General features: G+C 51.8%; 2 protein-coding genes across 5 annotated transcripts in view; both read left to right on the plus strand.

Moving 5' to 3' along the window:
- Positions 1–7,835, plus strand: part of ME2 (malic enzyme 2) — a 34,701-nt gene extending 26,866 nt beyond the window's left edge. For 3 of the 4 annotated variants that reach the window (XM_082301868.1, XM_082301869.1, XM_082301871.1), the window contains 4 exons: positions 679–781; positions 1,527–1,597; positions 2,255–2,353; positions 2,697–7,835. In XM_082301868.1, the coding sequence (XP_082157994.1) occupies positions 679–781; positions 1,527–1,597; positions 2,255–2,353; positions 2,697–2,846 (423 nt within the window). In that variant the 3' untranslated portion in view covers positions 2,847–7,835. The remainder of the gene's footprint in view (positions 1–678; positions 782–1,526; positions 1,598–2,254; positions 2,354–2,696) is intronic. The other variant, XM_082301870.1, reaches the window with a different exon arrangement.
- A 2,862-nt stretch (positions 7,836–10,697) lies between these two features.
- Positions 10,698–14,639, plus strand: ELAC1 (elaC ribonuclease Z 1). The gene is given in 3 exon segments (XM_082301982.1): positions 10,698–11,088; positions 12,460–12,922; positions 13,628–14,639. Coding segments are annotated over 3 exon segments (1,086 nt in total). The 5' UTR covers positions 10,698–10,929; the 3' UTR covers positions 14,092–14,639.
- Positions 14,640–15,989: the final 1,350 nt, after the last annotated feature.

The raw sequence follows: 15,989 nt of genomic DNA on the forward strand, positions 1-15,989 counted from the left end.
TTTGCTTTGCTCCCTGCACAAAAAAGCTCTTGCTGTGGCTGTGCCCTGGCATTCAAACACAGTTCCAGAGCCTTCAGCTCCTTCCATAATTCGTTTTCAAACATAGTGGTCCTGGGGAGCCCTAAAGGTTTTAAACTGATCTTTTTAAATCTGTTGCTCAAAAGAAAATCGAGATTTTTTTGCTTTCAGTGGCTTTCCTGCTTGAGAAGAGGGTCATTTATCTAGAGGGTGTGGTTCACACTCAGATATGTTTTAGTATTTTGTGCCAATCAAAGGCGTTTCCAAAGGAAGGGTAAGCAAACCGCATTACTCGCTGCTCTCGTAGCTCTCGGCAACAGAGGCCTGATACAGCAGTTCCTCCCTCTGCCTCCCCCCCTCCAGTAAGAAAGTGACCTTTTATTCCCACTTTTATTCCCACTTCTGCTCCGGTCTCCTTTGAAAGCGGCCGTTGTCACCCATCTGCAGGGTCCCCGTGGTTCCTGGTCCGCGGCCGTGGTTGCGGTAACGATTGCCGCGCGAGTCCCTCGTTCCGGTGTGAGGAGCTCCTCTGGGTCAGCAGCGAGCGATTAAACAAACAGAGCCCTGGGAGCTGCACGGCCCGGCCTGGCTGCTGGTGCCTGGCTCTCGGATTGCTGCTGGCGCTCCAGCAGCAGCCTGATCCGTCCTTCCTTTTGCCAGGGCCGCTGCTTGTTTGCCAGCGGCAGTCCCTTCGAGCTGGTGACTCTGAAGGATGGAAGAACCTTCAAACCAGGCCAAGGAAACAATGCCTACATTTTTCCAGGTAATAAATGAAACTGTCGCTGTTTAGTCTCTTTAAGATTGGGCCACCTGTGCCTTTTCTTGGGTCCCTTCGCTGCATGAGGCACAGTTAGTGAGGCAGCACGAAGAGATGTTGCCAGCATTTGGAGCTGAGAAGTTGGGTGAAAAGTGAATGATTGAACTTGGGTGAAAAGTGAATGATTGAACTTGGGTGAAAAGTGAATGATTGAACAGTCAGTTCAGGGTGGATGTTGGGCACGTGCAGCTCCGTGTGTGACACAGAGAGCAAACCCAGCTGGATATTGCTAAGAAAACAGAAGGGTGTTATTAAAGGCTTTGGAAGTTGCTGCACTGTGGGTTCTTCTGCTTGTTTGGGGAGGAAAGGAGAAAATAAATGTTAATATGCACTTGAAGTTATGTTAATAATCCTCGAAGTTAAAAGTTCTTAAAGTTATATCTGCACAATGGGGGTAGAAAAGTAGCACTGGGGATGTTTCTGTGCCTTCCCCTTTCTGCCCTGAGCAGCTAAGCTCCAGCCCCTTCTAAGAGCCACCTACTATGGCTGCTCACATGGGAATAGTGTTGTGAGCGTGGAAGGTGATCCTTAAGGTCTCCTCCAACCCGAGCCAGCCTATGACTCTCACAGTGTGTGCAGAAAGCTACGGGAAGGTTTTCAAGAGCAATGCTCCTGGTGACTTGCAGCTTCTCGGCAGCAGGATGCATATTTTAAACTGATGTGGCCCTGATTGGCACTAATTTCCTTGTAGGCGTGGCTCTGGCTGTGATCCTCAGCAGTGTCCGGCACATTAGTGATAAAGTTTTCCTAGAGGCTGCCAAGGTAAGTCTGGGGGCAGAGCAGGCCGTGGCTTCTGCCATGACAGGGATGGCTTGATGGGCACTTTTCTCAAATCTTGGTGAAACACAGTGGTTTCCTGTTTGATTTCTGTTGGCTTATCCCTCCACAAGGGAAAAAAAAAAAAAGGTGTTTTGATCAAACAGAGTTGTGACAAGAATCAGGTTCCACTGCAGCTTTGGTTAAGTAGGAAGTGTGTCCCTGTGTAAATTGCTCCCCAGCCTCATAGCTGTGGCTGCCCCCTGCCCTGCCCTGCCCTGCCTGGGTTCTGTAGCTGCCACTGCAGCCCCCAGCATCCCGTCCCCTCCTGCCTGTCCACGCTGGAGCAGGAGCACCTTCCACACCGGAGTGTCTGGGGATCAGCCACCAGGCACGCGGGCAGTGCTCCTACAGCTTCCACGGCTGTGGGGGGAATTCATCCTCCAAAACACCAGAGCTCGTTTTGCTAAATGCTTACAGCCACAGCGTGCTGGCTCTCAGCTCCACAGACTGAGAATTTCAGGAGGCTGACTGCCTTACTGCAGTGCTTTGGGAACACTCTGGCACCAAGAGCGCTGCAGCTTGATTCTCTCAGGTGTTCCAGCATGTTATTAGTCACTTTTGAGGCACAGTAAATGAAAAGTGTTTGTTTTTCTAACTCAGGCATTGGCAGAACAGTTGACAGATGAAGAGCTAGCGCAAGGAAGACTTTACCCTCCGCTGTCCAATATCAGGGAAGTTTCTATTTATATTGCTGTCAAGGTGAGTGTGAAACATGAAATTGCACTGTACTAAAAGTGGTTTATGTGTACATTAACCTGCAGCATTGCACGGTATGACCCTTGAACACGAGGTGCTTGGGCACAAAACACCCGGTTCTTTGTGCCTGCAGTAACAGGCGCTTATAAAAACGTTCCGTTCTTTGGGTGCTTCAGCTTGGCAGTGGCGATGGGCCGGAACGATGCCCCTTTGGTTCCTGAAGTTAGGGTTTCAGATCCTAGATAAGCCTTTTGGGGCTGTAAAGAGGCGCTGGTGTTCCCACCGCTGTTGCGTGAGCGCTGTGTCGGTGCAGCAGGCGCAGAGCAGTGCTGGTTTCGCTCCCCAGGTGATGGAGTTCCTGTACGCCAACAACATGGCTTTCCACTACCCCGAGCCCGCCAACAAGAACCACTACATCCGCTCCAAGGTCTGGACCTACGAGTACGAGTCCTTCATGCCGGATGTGTACGACTGGCCCGAGTCCAAGGTGCACTGATGCACCGCGGCATCGCACTCCTCAGGCAGTTCCTTCTACTCTGCAGGGATCCCTTTCTCAGACCAACTTCAATAACGATCTTTGACTCCTCTAATTTATTTGCGCTCATTTCATTGCCCTTTCCCTCCCCCCCCCGCCCTTATACTCTGTTTTTCACCTGTTTTCTCCCAAGTACCTGATAAACTGTATGGATGGTGGCATCTGCCACAGGGATGAGAGAGCCCTCCAAAATTAATTTAAATAATGACATTGCATTTCTAGCTTAGAGCCAGCACCACACTGAAGAATTCCATTAGGGATATTTTAGCTACATGCATTTGATGATGAACTATAGCTCTCTAATCACTCTAATCTGCTGATTTCCAGAATGACTTATTTCTGCCTTTAATAATCAGTCTTCTGATTGTCCTAGTGTTGTCACGCTGCATTAGCTGAGACATCGAGGGAGACCACTTGTCAAAAAAAAAAAAATATAAAAAAAGGACAGTTAAACACAACTTTAAGGGTCTGATGGGCTTTCTCTTTTGTTTAATGTTTAGAGATGCCCATGTCCAGACATCCTTGTGGCATTGGCTGCTGTTTCCTTGAGGAGCAGCGAGATGTACACTTGTGGAGCCTGCAGCAAAGTTTGCAGTTTTGTTTTCATCACTCCATGAAATCTGTTCTCAGGAAAAATGTGAACTAGTTCAAATTATCCTTGGGAAGCCTGAAAATAATATTAATCACTTAGTAGCTTTTAGAAACAAGGCCACGCTGTTGCAGGAAGAGTTTTACCGGGTAAAGGTAGGACCTGAAGTAATTTATGGAAATCTTTTAGAGATTTTACAACAATGGACTGCAAGATGATGTACCAAAGGATTTTTACTTAATTTTTAAATTTTTCGAGATTCCATTTCTTCTACGCCAGGTTGTTTTCTCCCTTGCATCCCCTTGTTCTCATGAAAAGACTCTTGTGTGATGTTTTATGACATTGCTGACTCGAGAGCCCCAAAGTGGACTCACTTCCAACAAGCACCCCGTAGGCAGCTGATGGAGCTGGAACAGAAGTGGTTGTCAGGCAGCTATTTACCCGAGTCTGACTGAACCTTTCCTGTGGTCTCAGTCCCCTGTAGTCAGGGGCTCAAAAGATGCAGTGCCTACAACCTCTGTATTGATCTCTCCAACTTACTCCATTTACAGGTCTAGTTTGTCAGCATCCTTGTGTGCAAACAGAAATTTCCAGTTGAGTCTCTCCTTGCCAGGGGTGTAGTACTGCCCGTTTGCTGCAGACACCGCAGTGTACGTTCCCTCTGATTCCACTGGGACGAGGCTGAAGTGCCCTCCTCACTCTGCAGGGGCAGGCAAGGACACCAGTGATGGCCACAGGCTGTGACTTCCCTGAACGTGGTCTCTGCAGCGAGAACAGCGATATGTCAGGAACAGCAATAAAGATACTGAGCTGTTCCACGGGTCGCTGCATCACGGCAGGGGAAGGACAGCAGTAAATAAATAGATACATAGATGGATGTGCCAGGGCCGTGCTGCAAACGTGAAGCCGAAACCCAAAGAGATAAAGTAAAGCTTGCTGGGGATGTACCCATGGCAAGCACTGCTCTCCTATCCTCAGTTAGATAGGAAAATGCAGCCTCCACAGAACAGGCCAGGACAGAGCAGGGACAATGGTCTCGGTGCCCCCTTAGGCGCCTACAGCCTCATCTCTGGCTTCAAAATTACATTCATACCAAGAACAGTAAACTTTGGGAAGGCTCTGCCCAAGTGGGAAAGAAGACTGATTATATAAACACAGAAAACAGTGTCATGGGGAAAAAACTGTGGTGTTCAAGCTGTGGTAAAGTGTTGTGTGGTGGGGCTCGAAGTGCTGCGCCGCTCGGCCGGGCGGTGTGCCCGGACAGGAACTTGCACTTGCTAGTACATGTACAAAAGACACCAACACACACGTAGGATGTTTTTACAAGGAATGCTTTTTTCATCTATTTTTGCTATGCCTTGTTTTTTTTGTATTTAAATTAGTGATCTTACTGGGGGAAAAAAAAAAAAAAGGAATTATTTATTCAATGTATGAATTATTTTTGCCTTTTGGAAATTCAGCTCTATCTGAAGCCTGTTGTGTTGTGCCAGTGGAGTTCTGCATCGTAGGATTCCAGTGTACTGGGAGCACACACTCCCTCCCTTCTGCCAACAGTCCAGTCAGACAGATGAGTAACAAAAACACCCAATGCCCCCATCTCATGTCCCAGCTAAGAGCGAGCAGAGGCAGGGGCTCCGTCCCTAGCTCTGGGAAATAGGAAATAAAGATCCACGTCCGCCCGTTCAGTGTGATTACTTTATTTTCAGGCAAGGATGGCAGCTGTTGTGTGTAACCAGTGGCCATTGGTAGCACTCAGGAGCAGCTGGAGCTCGGGAAAGCAGCGTGGCTCCTGCTCCGGGCAGGGGTGATCCCGGTTCCCGAAGGGAGCTCCCGCGGGGGGATCCGCCGTGGCTGCCGTCAGGCTGAGGGAAGGTGCCTGTTCTGCGCCGTCCTTTCCCTTCCTGGCACGGGCTCCCTGCCGTCTTTAAGCAGATGCCAAGAGGGATTGTTGGGAGCTGGCGGGCAGCGGGATTTTCCCAAGCACTGTTTCTGTAAATCCCACTGCACGGGCGAGGAGCAGCGCGGCGCTGCGGGGCTGTGCTGGAGCTCAGGAGTGTGTCCCCCGTCTGTCCCATCACTGCAGCTGGGTGGTGCCGCTCCGACCTGCTCCCTGCCCTCGCTCCTGGGCTTTGTCTGGCCAGGCTCTGTGCATCCGTGTAGCTCGCAGTGTGGACGTGGTGGGATTTTCCTTCTGACGTGCAGCCACTGTTTCCTGTTGGCAGCAGGCAACCTGTCAGCTCTCAGAGTTTTAAGTCCATTTTCACTCCCTCTTTCATCTTCTCCAAATTTTTTTTTTTTTTTTTTGGATACGTAGAATTTTAAGATACATAGGTTCATGTTCAGTTTTTCTTCAGGTACAATTAATCCTTGAACTAATTACAACTGCTAATCTTGCTGCCTAGTAAGGAACCACAGTTTCCTTTTTCATATTCTACTTAACATGATTTTTTTTCTGTTTGCTGGCTTACTCAAAATATTTACTGATCTTTACCTGTACAGAAAATTCTCCCAGACAGTATGCAAAGGGAAACAGGTGTCACCAAGGATGCATTTTGTAATGTTACACAGTGTAAGTTAAAAAAACGCATCACCTAAAGCACCATTAGTGTTGCAGCTTGTCACACCGCCCTGGTGACTTGCCCTCCACATGGTATGAAAGACTGTCTTCCATGTCTCCCTGGGGTGTGCAGAACCCTTCTGAGAGGATCAGGAACTTACACCGAGGTCAGTCTTTCCCAGGATTTTTCCAATGCTTGCCTCCTTAAAACCAACAGGAGCAGGACTGAGCCTCTTGGCAGCAGCCAGTAGAAATGTTTAGGGGATAGTAAAGGTAGCTAATGAAGCACAACCTTTCTTTATAAAATACGTGTGGTTTTGTTCAAAGATGTTACAAGGGTTTGTGTGTTCCTGAAGCCTCTGCCCAGGTGCCAACGTGACGTGTAGAAGAAGTCTGTGGAAATGTTGTGTCTGATAGATTTTAACCCCCAGTGTGACCCGTGGCACGAGTTCTCGGTTACGTTTGTGAACAGTGGTGCATCCTCATCTGTTGTGTTTGTTTTCCAAGCCTCAAACAAAGCGACACTGTACCTGCAGAGTGGTGTGTAACAGGTTTCCTGTGGTAGGTGCGTGTCTTCCTCCTGTACTGTTGTTTCCAGCACGCTGTTTTATGGGGATAAAGTAACTCTGTCACACTCCTCTGGTAGTACCTGCGAAGATGAACCGTACACCTTTTAGTTTCTCCTTAGCAGCCCTCCGTGGTGACTGTTCTGTGGGAGAGTGGGGATCACTGCTGTACAGGTCCAACCCTGTGTTTTAGTTCAGCTGACTCTGGGCCCCAGGCAGCCCAGGCTGTTTTTCACTGGCTCAGGGCTCTCTGGGCTGCAGAGGTGCAGAGCTGGGCTCCTCTGCCAGTCACAGAGAGGTACCTGCAGACTCTCAGAGCAGAGTGTAAGAACGGTTTGGATGCTGTCTCACTGCCTTGAAGAAACCACTGTCATTTCTGGACTCTTTAGGATGACACCTACTGCTACCCCATCCCGTAACAGCCACGTGCAGCAGGCAGGGACTGGTGTTACATGGAATGCTGGAGCAAGGAGGAGATCCAGAGCAAAGCTCTGATTGGACTGGCTTGGCAGCTGAATCTGAGCAAAGCAATTCAGCTGCTGCTGCTGCAGCTGCGGGGACCTCTAACTCTGTGTGGACCTCCCCTGCCCTCCCTACCTGCTCCCAAGAGCCGCAGTGATGTGGTATCAGCACCCTGTGGACGCTCGGGGCGAGCAGCGAGGACAGCACAGCTCCGAACCTGCGCTGCCCCGCCGCTTCCCGGCCGCAGCGCTCCGTGGTGATGGCACTGACCCCCGGAGCTGGTGGCTCCACGGGCTGTGGCTGCAGCTGGAGGAAAGAATTCTGTCATCAGACGTCCTGCTCCTGCTGCGGGAGCCCTGTGCTGGGCACTCGTGTTCCCCAAACATGCCAGGTTGAGCTCAGCTCTCCACATACCATTGACTTTGGCTCATCCGTCCTTCAAGTAGATCTTTCCTATAGAGGAATTTTTATAGGAATAAAAATACTCTTAGGAGTGAAGATGGCTGGTTTGTCAACAAAACAGCAAAATAATCTACATTGATTTCTGTCTTACGCATATCTCCCTTACGCAAATCAATGTAAGCCTGCCGGGGCGCTTGTGAGAACAGCTCCAGCCTGATGTGTGCAGGGCTGGCCGTGCCTGGGAGGGTCATTGCTCAGCTGAAACTAAAACTGTATGTAAAATGTGAAATGGTTGGAGTTTCTTCCTACTTTATAATGTTGTAACTCTATTGAAATGTGTGTTCCGGTCTTCTATTTTCTTAGTAAAACGCATTCCCTTTGCCTAAGTCGTGCCTGATGTTGTTTATTCTGAAAAAAAAAAAATGCTTGACCTATCCAGGATTGGAACAAGTCCCTTTGCCAAGGGGCTTTGTAAATGTTTGGATGTGATGATCTTTAAGGTCTTTTCATAGAATCAGGGAATCAGAGGATGGTTTGAGTTGGAAGGGAACCTTAAAGCCCATCCACTGCCACCCCCTGCCATGGGCAGGGACACCTTCCACTGTCCCAGGCTGCTCCAAGCCCCAATGTCCAGCCTGGCCTTGGACACTGCCAGGGATCCAGGGGCAGCCACAGCTGCTCTGGGCACCCTGGGCCAGGGCCTGCCCACCCTCCCAGACAGCAATTCCTTCCCAATATCCCATCCAGCCCTGCCCTCTGGCACTGGGAAGCCATTCCCTGTGTCCTGGCCCTCCATGCCTTGTCCCCAGTCCCTGTGCAGCTCTCCTGGAGCCCCTTGAGGCCCTGCCAGGGGCTCTGAGCTCTCCCTGGAGCCTTCTCTTGTGCAGCTGAACACCCCCAGCTGTCCCAGGCTGGCTGCAGAGCAGAGGGGCTCCAGCCCTGGAGCATCTCGGTGGCCTCCTCTGGACTGGCTGCAGCAGCTCCAGGTCCTTGTGCTGTTGTTCCCCAGGGCTGGGGCAGCTCTGCAGGTGGGGTCTCCCCTGAGCGGGGCAGAGGGGCAGAATCCCCCCTGCCCTGCTGCCCACGCTGGGGATCAGCCCAGGGCACGGGGGGTTCAGGTCCAGCTCTCCCCCACAGCACCCCCAGGTCCTTCTCCCAGGGCTGCTCCAGCTGCTCAGCCCAGCCTGGATTGATCCCGGGGGTCACCTTGGCCCAAGTGCAGCTCCAGCACTTGGTCTTTTTCGATATAATCAATTCCAAGAAGCAATTTACCCTCCCCTATTTCCCGCACCCGAGAGCCCGGGTCGCAGGGCGGGCTCTGCCCTCACGGCCCCTCCCGCCGCCCGCCCCCGCCCGCCCCTCGCCGCCCTCGCCTGACGCCGCCGGGGGAGGTAGGCCGGGAGCGGGCAGGGCCGGGCCGGGAGCGGGCAGGGCCGGGCCGGGAGCGGGCAGGGCCGGGCCGGGAGCGGGCCCGGAGCGGGGCGGGCCTGTCCGAGCCCCGGTACCCCATCCCCGAGTCCCCAGGCCCCCGCTCTGTGTCCCGCATGCCCCGAGCCCGGGCCGGGAAGCGCGGACGGAGCCGGGGTTGGCTGAGGGGAGGTCGGTCCCGGCAGCGCCTAAAGGGGCTCCAGGAGAGCTGCAGAGGGACTGGGGACAAGGCATGGAGGGACAGGACACAGGGAATGGCTTCCCAGTGCCAGAGGGCAGGGCTGGATGGGATATTGGGAAGGAATTGCTGTCTGTGAGGGTGGGCAGGCCCTGGCCCAGGGTGCCCAGAGCAGCTGGGGCTGCCCCTGGATCCCTGGCAGTGTCCAAGGCCAGGCTGGACGGGGCTTGGAGCAGCCTGGGACAGTGGAAGGTGTCCCTGCCCATGGCAGGGGGTGGAATGTAAGTATTTTCAAGGTTCCTTCCAACCCAAACCATTCAATTCTTGTATGATTCCATGGTTTTACACAAAAGAAAAGGCAAATGCAAATATTTGCATTTGCAAAGTGTTTATTTCCGCTTCTAGGGGTGTGGTGGACATTGATCGTTGCTCCCCCGGAGCCCCCAAGGTCAGGTTGCACCTTGGCGTGCTTCAGAGGACCCTGCAAGCCCACCGGGGAAGAGAGTGCTTGGTTTTAGAATTCCAGAATCACAGAATGGTTTGGGTTAGAGGGGCCTCAGGGCCCATCCAGTTCCACCCCTGCCATGGGCAGGGAGACACCTTCCACTATCCCACATTGCTCCAAGCCCCGATCCTTGGGCACTGCCAGGGATCCAGGGACAGCCACAGCTGCTCTGGGCACCCTGTGCCAGGGCCTGCCCACCCTTACAGGGAAAAAAGAAATGGAAAGTTGTGGAAACTCCTCTAAAAACAACTAAACGTGAGAAATCTTTTGAAAGATGTTAAGGCACCTGGAGCTTTAAATTCTCCTGAAAACAAGACAGGAACAAATTCTGGGAAGACTTAATGCTGGCGAGAGCACACTCCATGAGGTGAGGGGGCCCCACATGGTTGTCCTCAGGGACATTCTGCTCCTGGCACAGTTTTCCAGAGGCTGTCTGGCCCCTGCAAACCAGCCAGGCTCCTCATTTAGACATTATCACTGATACATCAACAACTGGGGTACAGATATTTAGGGTGAAACAGGTGTTCCCTTGCCTGTGCCCTCAGGTCACTCCCACCTGTCGTGGTCTCCAAACTTCTTCTGAGGGAAGTGACCCTTCCCTCTCTGCGTTTCTGGGCTGCCTGCTCCCGAAATCCAGGGCTGCTGTTGGAATGTCAGCAGAGACTGGCGATAGTCATTCTGAAAGGGCTCCTGGAGGGAAAGCTCGTGCAGGAAAACTCAACATTTAAACAGAGCTCAGAGGAAATAAACAATAGTGGGGCTGGAGATCAGAGCTGTTCCAGCTGGATAGGGCTGTTTTCCCTGGTAATCCACAAAGGCCTTGTGCTTGGGCCGTGTGCTTGCAGTCTTCCACCGACATGAAAAGGAAATCTCTGCTGGTAAATAATGTGTTGTCATACCATGCTCCAGGGAGTTTTTATTTTTATGTTTTAAGGGAAAGGGAGTTTGATCCTCACACTGAACTGTGGAGGATGCCTTCATTTAAAACAAAAAAGTTTGTTGGTTTCCCTGTGTAAAGACATCAAATCACAGAATCTCCTGAGCTGGAAGGGACCCACCAGGATCATCCATTCCAGCCCCTGGCCCTGCACACACACCCCAACAATCCCACCCTGGGCATCCCTGGCAGCGCTGTCCGAACGCTCCTGGAGCTCTGGCAGCCTCGGGGCCGTGCCCATTCCCTGGGGAGCCTGGGCAGTGCCCAGCACCCTCTGGGGGAAGAACCTTTCCCTGATCTCCAACCTAAACCTCCCTGGCACCGCTCCAGTCTGTGCTGTCCCTGTCACGGGGAGCAGACACCAGCACCTGACGCCCCGCAGCTCCAGATCTCTCTTGCAGGTGCCTTCCCAGCCTCGGGATGTCTCTGGATATCACCTTCCTGGGCACGGGCTCAGCCTACCCCTCCCCAGCCCGGGGAGCGTCGGCGCTGGTGCTGCGCAGGGAAGGGCAGTGCTGGCTCTTCGACTGCGGGGAGGGGACGCAGACACAGCTCATGAGGAGCCACCTCAGAGCAGGTTGGTGCTGTGGGAAGGCGTTTTGGTGAGGGAGGGGGAGAGGTTTCGTGAGGTTAAACAAAGTGCTTTGTCCTCGTTGGAGCACCTCGTGGTGTTTGAATGCGGAGGAACAAGCGCGAGCACCGGAGGGGGCTGCTTTGGGCGGCAGCTGCCGTGTTACAGCACGGATACTGCAACGCTGCTGCTGAACCTGCTCTGCAGCAATCCCTGATTGCCCCTTGGTGGAGAACTGCCTTCCAGAACCAAGCTTCCCTGAGTTAATGTCTCGGGCTTGGCACCACAGAGCAGCTTGGAGCAGGAGCGCTGTGTTGTTCGTCTGGAGGCTGCTCTAAGCGAAACCTGCCGCGAGTCTTCCTGTGGGTAAATGTTTCTTTTCAAGAGGGGCTGTGTGTATTTGGGGTAACTTCCACGTTTTGGCAGGTAAATCAGAAATAAAGCTCACCTCCAGTCACTCCTTTCACAGTCCGCAGTGGCAGGAGCTGACTCTGTCTCCCCAGTAATGAATTGTGAGTTACAAACAGAACAGGATCCTGCTCCTCCAAGCTCTGAAGCTATCAGGGAATTTAATGACAGGTAGATAGACTAATTTCTATGAAATTAACTGATTTTTAATAAATTCATCTTAAAACAAAAGGAGATTCTGTCACTCCTCTGGCTCGATCCCAGCAGGTGCTGGAGGAAGTGTCTTGCCGTGTGGAAGTGGGAACTCAGCAGAGGAGATGGAGGCAGCTCGATTAAAGTACACGTGTCTGCAGTGAGAGAAGGTTCTGGGCTCTTCCAGCCCAGCAGGGGCAGGGGTGACACAGCTCAGGCACGAAAGGAAGCCCAGCCATTTCCAGTGCAGCTTGTCACTCGTTTCAAACAAACCAGTCAGGAACGGTGGCGTTCTTGCCTCTTAGGAAACTCCGAAATCAAAACTACCTGCTGGTTTGGGGTTTTTTTAAATTTTGTTCATTTCACGTGGTAGAGTCAAAAGGAGGAGCAACACAAATTCCACATTGTGTTCCTTATTAGTCTGCAGTTTCCCTGTAGGATTTAAGCTCAGAGTCTTCCGAGCACTTCTTTGTGTCTCACGTGGCAGATGTCAGCAGCCGGTCCCATTCCGTGCTTGTAGATTGCCTGGCTTAGAAGGAACTCAAACTTGCATCTCTGCAGCCTTCTCTTGGCAAATCAAAATAAACCTTGTGTGGAAGGGATGGGGAAAAAACACCTTTTGGGTTGGGATTTGTTTGTTAAACACTGGCTTTATTTTAATTTCCCTCCCTGCTTATTTCAAACATCTTGCCAAACAGTGATCATTTCCAAGTTGTTGCACAGTTTATTTTCCTGTCTTTCCCTGGTTTTATCTTTTCCTGTTCTGATCAACAGCCAGAATTACCAAGATTTTCATAACTCATCTTCACGGCGACCACTTCTTTGGACTTCCTGGGCTGCTGTGCACGCTCAGCCTCCAGAGTAACGCTGACCCCAACAAGCCACCTGTGGATATTTATGGGCCCTTGGGACTACGGAGCTTCCTGTGGAGGAGTCTGGAGCTGTCCCACTCACAGCTCCTCTTTCCCTACACTGTCCACGAGCTCGTCCCTACGCGGGACCAGTGCCCCGCAGAAGAATTCAAGGACTTTTCTGGCTTGGACAGAGACGAGGCAACTCGCCTGGGGCCTCCAGGGAGAGTTCTGCGCCTGGATCCAGGAGAAGACTCCTACTTGCTGTTGGAGGATGAGCAGCTGGTTGTGAGAGCGTTCCGCCTCTTCCACCGCATCCCCTCCTTCGGCTTCGTGCTGGAAGAGAAGCCCCGGCCTGGGAGGCTCAATGTGCAGAAACTGAAAGACCTTGGTAACTACTGTGACTTATTTCTCCTCTTTTTACTTCTTTTATGATCACCTTCCTACGAGTTCTAGCAAAGCAGAGCTGCTGTCTCTGCCCGTGGTCTGTTTTAATTCAGTTTTCCATTTTCTGTCGAAGGCATTTTGGGGGCTGAGCCCTGTGCAGCACTCTGAGTTGGTGTGTAACACGGGTGCCAGGTAATACCACAGACCATTTCCATGCCGGGAAGAGCAAACAAGCTCAGGTGCCAAAGTTTAAACAGCTCAGCGTGGCTGTCAGGAAAACAATGGCCAGTGTATTTGTGTCACTTTATTGACTTTAATATGAAGAATATAATTGGGGGGTTTTTATATCGTTTCCCTCAGCAGCTGTGGCTGCCCCTGGATCCCTGGAAGTGTCCAAGGCCAGGCTGGAATCACCTGGGACAGTGGAAGGTGTCCCTGCCCATGGATGATCTTTGAGGTCCCTTCCAACCCAAGCCATCCTAGGATTCTGTGATTTTCTTCAGACACCCGTCCTGCTAGTGTTACAAGCTCTTAATTTGTATGAAAAATGTGAAATACCAATTGATTTTTATATTGAGGTTGTGCTTTTTTTCAGTGAGATAGCTCTATATCTAGCACATCTCAAGTGACGTCCTTCCAAAGCTGACACTCACATAATTACACCATAATTAACATCATACTTACGGGCTCTCCTGCCTTTACCTACCAGGAGTCCAGCCGGGTCCCTTGTATGGGAAACTGAAGAGTGGGACTGCAGTTGTTCTAGAAAACGGAGCAACAATTTCTCCCGCTGACGTCTTGGAAGCGCCCATTCCTGGCAGGAAGATCTGCGTCCTGGGCGACTGCTCGGGGGCGCCGGGGGCCGGAGCGGCGCGGCTGTGCCACGAGGCAGACGTGCTGGTGCACGAGGCCACGCTGGACGACACCCAGCAGGACAAGGCCCGGGAGCACGGGCACAGCACGCCCGCAATGGCTTCGGAATTCGCGCAGCTGTGTGGGGCCAAGAAGCTGGTGTTGACTCACTTCAGCCAGAGGTACAAACCCGCTGGCCAGGGAGGGCAGGGCGACGCGGACGTCACCCTGCTGAAGAGGCAGGCAGAGTCCGCGCTGCGTGGCCAAGAAGTGACGCTGGCTGAGGACTTCATGACAATAGAAATTCCACTGAAAAAGTGATGACGGTGGTGCCAGCGAGCTGGCTGCGGGCACGGGGAGTGGGGCGGCACTGGAGGGAGCGCTGCTGCTGCTGCTGCTGCTGCTGCTGCTGCTGCTGCTGTCGCTGCTGTCCCAACCAGCTCTGCTCCGTGGAGTGCAGGAGCCGCTGCAAACTGCACCGAGTTGTGCTGCTTTCGTAAAGCAGGAGGAAAGGATGGTCCAGCACCTGGAACCTGGAATGAATTCCTGAGTGACGGACACCCAGCCTGCCCAGAACAAGTCAATTCCTAAGTGACAGACACCCAGCCTGCCCAGAACAAGTGAATTCCCAAGTGACAGACACCCAGCCTGCCCAGAACACAAACAGCCTGAGCCTCCCCAGCCCGGGGCCTTTCCTCGGGCGCAGACTCCTGGGGCACAGCACGGGGTTGTTTGGCTCAATGTGCCCCTCAGGAGGGCTCCTCTGCGTGGCATTTCTGGCGTCTTGCCCACTAAAAACCTCTGGATAACATCTCTGTCAGACCGGTGCACAGGATTTTGGCACTGTTACTGATTTGTGTGTGAGGGGATGCCAAAATTAATAAAGCATTGGGAGCTCTGCCGAGTGTTTGTAACTGGGGGTGTTGCTGTGCTCAAGGACAGGAGCTCTTCTAATTCTCCACCCGCATGTGAACTTTTCTCATAAATAAATGGAGTTTTTAGGCTTCCTGTCAGAAGTGAATGACTCTTTAACAATTTGATCCATTCAAAGCTCTAAAGCACAGCACTGAATTTGCATACCCAGTGAAGTTTTGGAGGTATGCTCTGGCAGCCTCTGGGCAGATGGCAAATAGTCTCCCTTAGACTGTTCCTGCAAAAGCATTTTAAAAGATAAATTATCCTGATAGAAGCACATTTGTGTCTGCAGAAATACTCCTATGGGGGAATTTCACCTGCACATACTCAGTCCGTTTCTGCCATGACTTTATTCCTTCAGTTAAGGGATACATAGACCCAGCTTTTATCTCCCGTTCTTCCCACTTCACACTCGAAGCTGGTGTTTCTCAAATTTTAGCTGGATTTGCTGATCCAAAGTAACACCAGTGCTCTTGAAAAACGTGCCCCAAGTATCCCCTGGGATGTAATCCTGGAAGCTGAAACACGTGGTAGCTGTCTAACCAGCACTGAACACTCTGTCAGGTTTGCGGGCAGCTGCCAGAGCCTGTGCTGGTACTCCTGCAGCTGTAATTCAGCAAAGGCTTCAAAGAAAATCAAAAGGAGTGTGATTCCCCAGTGTCTGGCTAAACGGATCAGGATGAATTCCACAGGTTATCCCTGTCCTTCAGACAGACTCTGTCTTGCCCGTGTTCACGCTAAATCCAAGCAGAATTACACCAGCGTTAATATTTTTGCTTCAAATGTGCTGCAGATGCGGAGGGATTCATTGATTTCTTAAAAAAATGGTACTGGGAAGAGTTGCAGACTTGAAGAACATGACTTGTGGAGCAGAAACGCGCTGGTCTCTATGTTTTCTCCCAGAAATAGTGTGTAAAACAGGCAGAGTATATGGATCATGCAGTAACATGTTCCATCTCCCCACAAGTTGTCTGTCTTTCCTTTGACAGCAACCGATGGCAGGCGCAGAGACCTTGGTACCACACTCTATTTTGGGTAGCCAGAAGCTGGGCAGACTCCAGCTGTTCTGAGTTTCATACAGGGAAAGAACAACTTTGTTGTCCTGGCCCATGCTGCTGCATCTGTTTCCTCACTGGAACAACCAAAAACTCCTGTTTTTAAGCCCATCCACAGCTGTCACAGGAAGTTCAGGGCACAGCTCCAGGCCTTTGATTTAGGGTCCCAATCCTGGGTAAGAAGGGGTCATTTTGGGTAAAGGACAGCAAGAGTATCAAACTGGAGCAACGGCTCAGGTCCTCTCCGAG

This window comes from Coloeus monedula (assembly GCF_965178545.1).
Source record: "Coloeus monedula genome assembly, chromosome: Z".
Lineage (NCBI taxonomy): Eukaryota > Metazoa > Chordata > Aves > Passeriformes > Corvidae > Coloeus > Coloeus monedula.